The 12987-nt window shown below is 36.5% G+C and overlaps 1 protein-coding gene across 1 annotated transcript in view; it reads left to right on the top strand.

The window, feature by feature from the left end:
- The window catches only part of LOC135209071 (uncharacterized), a 261895-nt gene that overhangs the window by 222090 nt on the left and 26818 nt on the right, over nt 1–12987 (top strand). Inside the window, exons 10-11 of the mRNA XM_064241653.1 lie at nt 4596–4757; nt 5407–5481. Of these exons, the coding sequence (XP_064097723.1) occupies nt 4596–4757; nt 5407–5481 (237 nt within the window). The remainder of the gene's footprint in view (nt 1–4595; nt 4758–5406; nt 5482–12987) is intronic.

Raw genomic sequence — 12987 nt, 5'->3', positions numbered from 1 at the left:
TGGGTCGTCTTCCACTTTTTTAAAATAAACTTATTATGTTTGTATTTACGCCAAGCTGCCGAGCAATATCTACTATAGAAGCATTAGTCCCATGCGAGCGAATGATCGTTGACCAGTGGGATAAAGTGGTGCGGTTGTGTCTGTTACCATAACGGACTCCGTGAGGCCAAGATATTATTTCATCATATTCCTGCCAAGAAACCATTCACAGCAGAGAAACGCAAAGAACGCCACGGGTTGCGTTATGTTACCCGATGGCCCATGATTTCTGGAAAAAGTAATCTTTCCCGATGGGGAGGAGACATTCTCCTCTGGTGAACTGTTAGTCTTCTTCACTGCTGGCGGCGTTTAACATTAACTAAGTTAATGTTGAACTTCTTACTGATTTTAATTCTTTAGAATCTTAGATAATAAGTAACACAGAAATATGCGTAATAATATGCTCAGTTAATTTCATTAGACGTATGAAAATGATAGGTCTAAGTAGCAATATCATTGTCGTGTGTAATTTATTATAATACAGAATATAATCGCATATATATTATATGCATATATATATATGTATATTATATATATATATGTGTGTGTGTAATATATATATATATAATATATATATATATATATATATATATATATATATATATATATATGTGTGTGTGTGTGTGTGTTGTATATATTATATATATATATATATATATATATATCTATATAAAAATATATATATATCATATACATACATACATATATATACATATATATTATAACATTTATATATATATAATATATATGTATATATACATTAAATATATATATATAATATATATATATATATATATATATGCATATATATATCTTAGTATATATATATCATATATACCATATATATACATAATGATATATATATATTACATGTATATATATATATGTATATATACATTAAAATATAGTATATATATCATATATATAGTATATCTATATATATCTATATATATATATTATATATATATATATAGATATATATATATATATATATATATATATATATATATATATATATCTGATAAAAGATGCATAGAAAGTAAGCACTGTATTTCAGAGACTGCTATCTCTCTCTTCAGGTAGGTAATAAATGAGAAAAGTTACATAAAACGTAGTATTTATACCAAGAGATCCATCCACAGGTAAGCCGTTTAACTAGTCACCCCGGTTGATAAATTCTCTTTAATCATCTTAAGCATTGGTTTAAGCAGGATTTTATCTATAATAATATCTAATCCCAGGCTCCCTTTGCGATGTTCATTACCTCTGTTTAAAATCAAAGCAGACAGAGGACAGATTGGACAGCGCATAGAGCCAAAGCAGCCTGTGATGTGAACTGCCTGGCGCCATTGCCTGGCAATCGTTCTCATGTAAACAAGAGCTCAAACCCAGACAATCTTCTGGGAAACCCTGCACTCTTTGAAACGTGTTTTCTCGGATGTCCGTCAAGACTCAAATGATTTATGCGCCATTTACTATATACAATACGTACTGTATGTAGAAATAAAAATATATCATTTTGCTAGTATATTTCCTCTACGGTTAAGTCATAAAGTTTTCTAGATATGGCAGCTACATTATGGTTATTTTCTCAGCAGTCTTTAATAATTAGTAAATTGTCTTTGTAGCATTTACCAAGGACAATGTGTACTACATGTAGAAATACAAGTTTTAATTCTGTCTGCTGTAGTTTGTATACAATTTGTCGACGTTGTGTGCCTTTCTCTCCACCATACATTTACAGTCCTGTTTTACTCTAGACGCTGAACTAATCATCGTTCTTTATTCATGGGTCAAACTGACACAATATGGAAAAACAATTGCCATCTCCAACGCTGTCATCCCATATAAGCTTCAGCTATAGGCATATAATTATTATATATATATATATATATATATATATATATATATATATATATATATAATATAGCCTAGGGTCAATAGCCTGATACCTATCAGCCAATATTCACAAGTGTGTACTGTTGGTTGGGACAAATGGAACAAGCTCATTTTAGGCAAGGTCACAGTTTGGGTTTCCAGTCTGAGCCTGATGTTTTAAGATATAACATAGTATGTATTTGAAGTTTCCTTTTAAGTAAAAATGATAATGGTAAAATGGAAGGATATACCTCCTTCAAGTGTTCTGGCAGATCAAATTCAGTAGAATCTTCTCCATACCAGGTTAGGTGTCTTCCCAGAACTCATGTTCAACAGAAAAATGAAAACAAAATTGCCACAGATTATAATATATAGTCAAGGGATACAAGGAAGAGATACCAAGGCAAAGGCTAAGAATAAGCGTTAAACCAAGTTGGGTGCGCCATTTTGTCCTATTCCGGGAACAGTGTTATCAAAAAAGGGTTCAGTGATTACTGCACAGTACCAGGATAGAACACTCACCAGGGATACATGTCATTTTAAATGTGCTGATAAAAAAGTTACAACGCAACCAGTTCTTCGCCATCCACATCGTCAACATAAGAACCGGCCAATATTTCGCTGCAGTGACGGGAACGTTTTAAACCCAAACGTTTCCAAGACCGAGCTGTATTTGTTCTATCTTGTAGTTGATGTAGTTTTGTAGAATGTGCTCTTTTTATACTTGAAATTAAAGAGGGTTCTTAGTAGTGATATTCATCAGGATTCGTTACGTTTAATGAGGATGTTCATATAAACTGAGTACCTATATATCTATTCACAAATAAAACAAGTAAGAGTATGTTTTTTAATTTGCAAAATCAAGGCTTTTATTTTTTTTAAATATTGTGTTGAATCTTTAATTTATTTGTTTCGTGGAGGAGAGTATATATGTTTGCACTCAGTGTGATGATGAGTATCATGTTACTGTAATTCAGATTGGAATTACTAATATTTTTGCATTTTCTACTAAATTTTGAATTTTATATGTTAATGTGTGATTCAATGATGAATTTATTGATTTTATACTTCACCACGTTTATGATTATCATTTCTGAACTGTTGTATCTACGCTTATTAGAAAAAAAATATAAAAAAAAAAGAAAAAACAGAAAGGAAGGCTGTAACGTTTAGCGAATTTTGTATTGTGGGGCAGATAACAGAAAAATCGTGCAAATGATGATACAAGCATCAAATTTGGCACAAGTGTCCTTCAAGGTATACTAATCAAATCTGCCCGATTGGCCAATTGAAAATCCAAGATGGCGTCCATTTTCAAGATGGCTGCCAGAATAACCACCCGAAGTAGATGTTTTGCTTAGAAATATTTGTAGTTGTCTGATTTGCATGACCTAAGTGTGGATTCCTATGTCTTGACGCCTGCGGAACTATATTTTCCTGTTTAAAAAGCACTCTGAGTCATATTTTTCAAGATGACCACCAAGATCTTTATCTTTCTTACATAAGTTTTGTCCCGGCTTATACATTTTCAAAGTTATGCATACAATGCTGCTGTTTCTCGATCTGCTACTGTTCACGTATGCAGCTGCAGTGATGTGCAAGGAAGCTCTGCCTGAGAGCACTTGCATCTTCCTTTGCAAACCTTCTTACAGAGGCACTTTGTCAATTATTCGTGACACCTAGCTGTAATCGGTGGTAGTGTTGTCCAATGTATCTGCCATGGGTTTAGGTTACCTAAACCCAGTTATCCTTGGTTCGGCTCTCCCGCGCTGGCATGTCCTGTCCATTCAGGTGCGGCTGCATAACTGATTTGGGGTTGATTAGGCAGCATTTGGGATACCAGTAGGTTGTTGCAGTATAATGCCAACATAAATTTCCTACTTAGCTGACAGTGAACCCCTTATGGTGAGTTTCACAGCAGTGATGTCACTAACGTGCCTTAGTAGTACCCGACAATCACTCCTTTAATACAGTGCCTTTGCCACGTTATAAACTAGAAAATATACATCAGCAGGCTTAAAAACATAGGAATCCACACTTAGATCATGCAATTCGGACAACTACAAATATTTCTAAGCAAAACATCAACTTTGGGGGGTTATTTTGGCGGCCATCTTGAATAATGGCCGCCATTTTTTATTTTCAATTGGCCAATGGGGCAGATTTGATTAGTATTCCTTGGAGAACAATTGTGCCAAATTTGATGCTTGTATCATCATTTGCACGATTCTTCTAAAAAAAACTTTTGTTTAATTAATATGTGCCACAAAAATATGACTAAATATCTATCCCCGTGTGGGGGTAGTGCCGTCAGTATACCTCACCCGGTGCACTGTAGGGAATACGTAAGATAACTTTGCAGCAACCCCCTCCCTTCCTGTTACAGTACCTCCTTGTATATTCGTTCTTCCATCTGACTTTCCACCCTCTCTAACAATTGTTTCTTAGTGCAACTGCGAGGCTTTCCTCCTGTTACACCTTTTGAACCTCCTACTCTCAAGTTCCCTTTGATCGCAGAATGACCTCATAGGTGCCAGTGCTTGGCCTTTGGCCTAGATTTTATATCCTGTCTACAAAACATCCATCTTTTGAATATTCCATAATCCAGAATGTAAATTATAACGGAACTATAACTCGCTTCAATTCTGATCTGATCATTTATATTCCTAACGGCAAAGCTTCGACTGGAAATACGTAGACGAATCCCAGACAGTGGACGAGATCTTGGAATCGAGAGCGGGTGTCAGCAAAGACTACGTGGTCATCATGGTGGAGCTCTGTCACCTGGCGGGAATAAGGGTCAAAAAGATACAGGGATTCGCCAGACCGCATGATTTCAGGTGAGCCGGCACCCTTTTTTTTTTTTTTTTTTTTTTTTTTTTCAGGTTAGCTCTAGACTGGGCTCTGAAGTGATTGTGGCAATTTTAGATTGCATATATAAATATATACACACATACATACACACACATATATATATAGTATATATATATATATATATATATATATATATATATATATATACATATATATATATATATATATATATATATATATATATATATATATATATATATATATAAGTATATATATATGTATGTATATATATATGTATGTATATATATATGTATTATATATATATATGTATATATATATGCATATATATATGTATATATATTTATGATATATATATATATATATATATATACACATATATATTCATATATATGTATGTGTGTGTTTATGTATATAGCGAGAAAAATTTGAATTTGAATTTTCCTCACCAACTAATTTCATTTTCATCAGTGCTGAAAAGAACGTACATTTATTTCGAGAATACAAAAATGTAAAATATTACTGTATATTTCTCTCTCCAAAATGATGATAATTAGATACACAAAGTAAGAACTGTTGTCGCGGTTTAATGTACAATGAAAAAACGAGGCCGATTAAACAAATCCGATTCACTCAGTAACTGCGAAACCTTTACAGAATTGGCACCGTTTTTGTACCTGATAACGACCCCCTGCACACCTGGTCAGCCGTCTTCCTTTTCGGATCATGGAGGTTACTAAAGACCCGACTTGGAAGCGCAGTGTAACGCTTTTTTGCCTGCACTTCTGTGTCTTTCAAGATAGCTCTTGGTACCGGCCATGTTTTGGACCGAGGCCATTTTTTCTACGAAATTCAAAATGGCATTGGATTGTCAATAAGATGCCGCCGCCGCCTCCTCCGCCTCCTCCTCCTCCTCCTCCTCCTCCTCCCTCCTCCTCCTCCTCCTCCTCCTCCTCCTCTCCGTCGTTAGATTTACGCCGAAGTGGTCCATGTAAGGGAGGCCAAAACAAGATAAGATTTTAATTTCCTCTGGCAGAAGGCGACTTTAAATCATTGAGGAAGAGTACGTCAATCTTAGGATTCTTTTCTTGAAATATAAGATGTAATATAATTCTGGATTTAGTAGGAATTTTTTATGAAAATATATGTAATTTGGATTGAAATCTGCTTTTTGTTACTAAAGACCTTATGGATGAGAGAGAGAGAGAGAGAGAGAGAGAGAGAGAGAGAGAGAGAGAGAGAGAGAAACAATCTAATTGATGACAGACATAACAGTCATGTTTACGACCAAGCGCTTCATATGCTCATATCATCAATATGCACAACTGACTTCGTGCCTGGCAAAGCCTGTGTCAAACACATCCCAATAAAGGGGAGAGAGAGAGAGAGAGAGAGAGAGAGAGAGAGAGAGAGAGAGAGAGAGAGAGAGAGAGAGAGATCGTTAGTTTGCAATTATATTTTTGAGGCTTTTCATCATGCAAAATTTTCATGATTTACTGATAAATACTTAATAGAAAAAGACCTTGAGACAGTTTACCACACTCCCGTTCAAACGCACATTCTTTCACATACACGCGCGCGCGTGCACACACAAAGCATCTGTGCATGAGAGAGAGAGAGAGAGAGAGAGAGAGAGAGAGAGAGAGAGAGAGAGAGAGAGAGAGAGAGAAGGTTGGGGTCTTGCGTTTTTCACCTGCATGTTTATATCATACTTTTCATAAGTTTTTTTTTCATATCTATATTATTACTGCCCCCTGGGAACTGGATATTATTGTCCCCTGGGAGCTGGAGATTATATGAATGTCCCCTGGGAGCTGGAGTGTATTGTCCTCTGGGAGTTGGATGATAGGACTGTCCCCTGGGAACTTTATATTACTGTCCCCTGGGAAATATATATTACTGTCCCCTGGGAGCTGGATATTACTGTCTCTGGGGAACTTTATTTTACTGTCCCCTGGAAATGATATTGTCCTCTGGAGCTGGATATGACTCCCCTGGGAACTTTATATTACTGTCCTATGGGAGCTGGATATGACTGTCCCCTGGGAACTTTATTTTACTGTCCCCAGGGAGCTGTATATTATTGCCCTCTGGGAGCTTGACAGTACTGTCCCCTGGGGAGCTTGATATTACTGTCCCCTGAGAGCTGGGTTTGTTATGCTTTTGGTTACCATTTGCCTTGTGCCCCAGGTGGTGATTGTGTGTGTGTGTGTGTGATTATGTCAGGTTATTAGGACAGCGCAATGACCTGTCTCTAGCTTCTGGCTCTCATGGTGACATTTGACCCAATGGACATTGAGCTGAGCTCTCATAAATGGGATTGTCATGTTTTGTCATTTTTCCGACACTTTTTTTCCTTTGTTTCCTAAAACATTTAGCCAATCCTTTTTTAGTAATTGTTCGTAGTAAATGCTGATGAAATTCGAGTTACAGAAGGTATAGTAATAATAATAATAATAATAATAATAATAATAATAATAATAATAATAATAATAAATAATAATAATAATAATAATAATAATAATAATAATAATAATGGTTGCAGGTCCACAATAACATAGCATGTGAGTATGTGGTCTTTAATGGATATTAAAAGCTATCGAACTTCGTACTGGGTTCATCTTCAGACTGAAGATGAACCTAGTAAAAGGTTCGAAAGCTTTTAATATCCATTAAAGACCATATACTCACATGCTATATTATTGTGGACCTGCAACCATTGTCATAATTTTCGACAAGCAAAACTGTGCCCATTAATAATGATAATTATAATAATGATAAAAATAATTAGTCGATTTAGAGTAATGTTTAAGTTAAAAAAACATGGAATTCTTAAAATACTCTTTTATTTTTAATATATTTGATACTTAGAAAATCAAGCTTAGCACCAAGATGACAATTTTAATAAGTTCATTTAGAATTCTGTATCAGAAAAAAAAATTATATAGAAAAATAAGCCATTTACTGCAAAGGATTAAACCCAATCTGATCTGTATGACGTCATACATAAGTAGACAGACGGTGAGAACGATCACAAAGCGCCATCTATTGTCACGACTCAGCAGTTGATTATGGCAGCACGTCGTCCCTGTTTTTCTTGGAACGTTTCTGTAAATTATCTTCATTTGAGGACGGATGTGACCCTCTAACCCTAAAATTGGGAATAACCCTAAAATTGGGAACGTTCCTGGATTATAGATGTGGACATTTAGGACTGATCGATGGTTGGTGTCTGTGTTAACGTTTCCTTTGACAAATCGCCCGGGGAGAAGACTGGGGACAGTTACAGGCCAGAACTGGAAGATCTGTTTTGATTATTTTGACTCAGATGGAGTTGAGAGTTTTCTTTTTTCTCTTTTTTTTTTATTATCAACTGCAGTGTGAACATTTATGTAGCGTATTCTTAATACTCAAACAGCAATTGTTTCCTTTTGACAGACTTCAAAACCAAATAAAAAAAATCTCTTGAACTCTTCTTAAAGTCTGCTTCCTTCGGGGTTCAGGCCTTCTTTCTCCATCCCTTTCGTTCTTTTCTGCAGAGTTTTCTAAAATAAATTAAAATGGGTGGAAAACGTAGATAACGAGTGAAATTTGAGCCTCAAAAGATGACCGATGCTTCCAAAAGCTGCACAATAATGTTTTAAAAAGCACAAGAACTTAGTCAATGCAAATCAGGAACAAGTTTCTTCGCATCCCAGCGGATCAAGCCGCACTTTCTTCTTCTTCCTGTGTCGAGTCTTTATTAGATAAGGACATTGGGATGTCAGTTCCACCGGTCTTTGCTTTAAAGATACCGAAGGCTTGACACGAAAAGTAAGTTACCAAATGCTGTAGATAGCAAAAATGAATATCTTTGTTTGAATCATGATAATTGCTTTCCTGGATGGGACGCCTAACGATTGACAAGAATTGGAAGATCAAATAGACGCGATTGGACGAAGTGAAGCCACTCAGTTCCAAATGGAAAGCGATTGCTATCTGCATAAGGTTTTCTCATTCGGCACAGACGCTTGTAATTACGGGACGAATTAATACTTTACGTGATCCTAATTACCCTCGGGGGTTTTTTGTGGTTTGTGGGAAACGGCCATAGATCGCTTAATTTTGCCTGGTGCTGTTTGACGTCATGTGATGTGGAAACTTTTTGAAACGATGAATATCAACGGATGGTCTCTCGTTTGTCAGTTTTTCAACAGAGATATTTCACATTCACAAATTGATCCCTGATCCTCTTTATCTGTGATGAGCAACCAGATTCGTTCAACAGCAACACCAGTATGCAGTAAATGTGCCTCTGTCGAACTTCTCCTCAGTTCCACAACTCCCTTATTCCTAACAATGTTGCACTGTGGAAAAGTTAAGTATATCTTAGTTTAACCAGACCACTGGGCTGATTAACAGCTCTCCTAGGGCTGCCCCGAAGGATTAGATATTTTTACGTAGCTAGGAACCAATTGGTTACCTAGCAACGGGACCTACAGCTTATTGTGGGATCCGAACCACATTACATCGAGAAATTAATTTCTATCACCAGAAATAAATTCCTCTGGTTCAGCGTTGGTCGAGCCCGAGAATCGAACTTCGGACCACCGGATTGGTAGCCGAGTGCGAAATCAACGCGTCCAACGGGGAACTGTTGGACTTTGGAACAGCCTTCAGAAGTTCAAGCGAAGGTGTAATACTTCATTACTTCCCTAATACTATTCTTTTTGCATTTTAATAGTTTTATCTGTGTTTATCAATTAATTTTATTCGTTCTTAATAAGTGGTATCTCTTCTTTCTGAATTTTCCTTGACCTCGTCTTACTTCTTCCTGATGAACACCATTTTCTTTGGAAGCTTCAATTTCAAGTCAGTGGCCCCTGTGGACTTTGCTCCATAGGAATAGGTTTCATCCTCTGAATAATAATAATAATAATAATAATAATAATAATAATAATAATAATAATAATAATAATAATAATAATAATAATAATAATAATAATTTAACACTTTAAACTGACTTTTCCAGAAATAAGGGCATTTGCTTTCTTACAGAGAGGCACTCACAGATCTCTAATGATTATGGTTGATTTTGTATTGTTTATATTGTTGCAACAATACGGTCATATTTTTTATCCTGGTGAAGGAACACTCGCAGGTCTCTGCTGATCGTCACAGACTGCTCAGTTACAAGATGTTTTTGGTCTGGTTGATTTAAAACTTTAAACTAGCATATTAAATTGTTTTATTGATATCTGCCGGTATCTTAAAAATATTTTATTTTATGGGACATAAATAATGTATCCCATAGCTACTACTACTGCTACTACTGATTATAATAAATTATTGTATTATATTAATTATATTATGGTTATTATTTTGCTTTATCACAGTCCTCCAATTCGACTGGGTGGTATTTATAGTGTGGGGTTCCGGGTTGCATCCTGCCTCCTTAGGAGTCCATCACTTTTCTTACAATGTGTGCCGTTTCTAGGATCACACTCTTCTGCATCAGTCCTGGAGCTACTTCAGCCTCTAGTTTTTCTAGATTCCTTTTCAGGGATCTTGGGATCGTGCCTAGTGCTCCTATGATTATGGGTACGATTTCCACTGACATATCCCATATCCTTCTTATTTCTATTTTCAGATCTTGATACTTATCCATTTTTTCCCTCTCTTTCTCTTCAACTCTGGTGTCCCATGGTATTGCGACATCAATGAGTGATACTTTCTTCTTGACTTTGTCAATCAACGTCACGTCTGGTCTGTTTGCACGTATCACCCTATCCGTTCTGATACCATAGTCCCAGAGGATCTTTGCCTGATCGTTTTCTATCACTCCTTCAGGTTGGTGCTCGTACCACTTATTACTGCAAGGTAGCTGATGTTTTTTGCACAGGCTCCAGTGGAGGGCTTTTGCCACTGAATCATGCCTCTTTTTGTACTGGTTCTGTGCAAGTGCCGGGCATTCACTTGCTATGTGGTTTATGGTTTCATTTTTCGTATTGCACTTCCTACATATGGGAGAGATGTTATTTCCGTCTATCGTTCTTTGAACATATCTGGTTCTTAGGGCCTGATCTTGTGCCGCTGTTATCATTCCTTCAGTTTCCTTCTTTAGCTCTCCCCTCTGTAGCCATTGCCAATTGTCATCGCTGGCTAGTTCTTTAGTCTGTCTCATGTATTGTCCGTGCATTGGTTTGTTGTGCCAGCCCTCTGTTCTGTCTGCCTTTCTCCTGTCTCTGTATATTTGTGGGTCTTCGTCTACTTTTATTAGTCCTTCTTCCCATGCATTCTTTAGCCACTCGTCTTCACTGGTTTTCAGATATTGCCCCAGTGCTCTGTTTTCGATGTTGACGCAGTCCTCTATACTTAGTAGTCCTCTCCCTCCTTCCTTTCGTGTTATGTAGAGTCTGTCCGTATTTGCTCTTGGGTGTAGTGCTTTGTGTATTGTCATATGTTTCCTGGTTTTCTGATCTATGCTGCGGAGTTCTGCCTTCGTCCATTCGACTATTCCTGCGCTGTATCTGATTACTGCCACTGCCCATGTGTTTATGGCTTTTATCATATTTCCGGCGTTGAGTTTTGACTTGAGTATCGCCTTGAGCCTCATCTCTTGGTGTTTTATATCCCCTCCTTCCATTATTCCCAGGTATTTGTATCCTGTCTCATCTATGTGTTTGATGTTGCTCCCATCTGGTAGATTTATCCCTTCAGTTCTCGTTACTTTGCCTTTTAGTATGTTGACTAAGGCGCATTATTCTATTCCAAACTCCATCCTGATGTCCCCAGATACAATCCTTACAGTCTGGATTAGGGTATCTATTTCCTTGATGCTCTTACCATACAGCTTGATGTCGTCCATGAACATCAGATGGTTGATTCTGTTGCCTCTTTTCTTGAGTTGGTACCCGGCATCCATCTTCTGTAGTACTTTTGTCATGGGAATCATGGCTACTACGAAGAGTAGTGGGGACAGTGAGTCGCCCTGGAAGATCCCTCTCCTGATATTAACCTCTGCTAGTCTTATTCCAGAGCTTGTAAGTATTGTATTCCAGTTGCGCATTGTATTTTTGAGGAAGCTGATGGTGTTTTCCTCTGCCCCATATATTTTCAGGCATTCTATTAGCCATGTGTGTGGTATCATGTCGAAGGCTTTCTTATAGTCTATCCATGCCATGTTTAGGTTGGTTTTCCTTCTCCTAGTGTTCTTCATTACCATTTTGTCTATCAAAACTCAGCAATGATGGAAAGAAATGAAGGAATAAACGACAACGACGTAAATGGAACAGAGGAGCTTCGTCCGGCAACCAGGTATTCAACCCAATTGAAGGGGAAGACGGTCAGGTACATGGTTATTATTATTATTATTATTATTATTATTATTATTATTATTAGTAGTAGTAGTAGTAGTAGTAGTAGTAGTAGTAGTAGTAGTAGTAGTAGTAGTAGTCGAGTAATAATTATTAAACAGCTGGACAATAACTAGAGGAATAAAAAAAGACCAAAGCAACCGGGACCCTCAAAGATCTAGCAAAATACCTCAACTACTGCTTACTGTACGCCACTCAAGGAACACTTTCTTGCGTTAAGCCCCACCATCCCCTCCCCCTCCCCCCCCCCCCCCCCCCCCACCCCCCTCCCCCTTCCTGCCGTCTACGGCAATGGGTGACTGTTAAAGGTACTTTTGTGGGACAGGAGATACTTTGCGTGTTTTGGGACAAACAGGACTTTATAATCGTTAGAGGGAAATATGCTTATGTGGGATTAAGACAAAAAATGCTTTGTTTGGAACTGAAGATGCTTAGCAACTCCTTGAATTAAAGATGTTTTGTGCTTATTTGGACAAGAAGTGCTTTTGTTAGTTTTGGGATAATAGATACTTGAGGCGAAAGATGCATGAAATGTGGTCAGTAAATAAAAATGCTCCATGTTTTTTTTCAAAGATGCTTTATCTTTGTGGGACAAAAGATGCTTTGTGCATAGTGTGGATAGATGCCTTACATATGTTATGGATAAGAGATGCTTTATATTTACTATTGTCAAAAGAACACACAATCATCAAATGTTAAGAATCGCTAAAAAAAAGTAGGCCTCCCTGGAAGTGTGTTATATATATATATATATATATATATATATATATATATTATATATATATATATATCTATATATATATATATTATATATATACTATTATATATATCTATATATATATATACTATATATATATATATATATATATATATATATATATAT

Source organism: Macrobrachium nipponense, chromosome 37, assembly GCF_015104395.2.
Source record: "Macrobrachium nipponense isolate FS-2020 chromosome 37, ASM1510439v2, whole genome shotgun sequence".
Classification (NCBI taxonomy): Eukaryota; Metazoa; Arthropoda; class Malacostraca; order Decapoda; family Palaemonidae; genus Macrobrachium; species Macrobrachium nipponense.
Note: the sequence above shows the minus strand (reverse complement) of the source record. Positions and strands in the feature narration are given on the sequence as shown.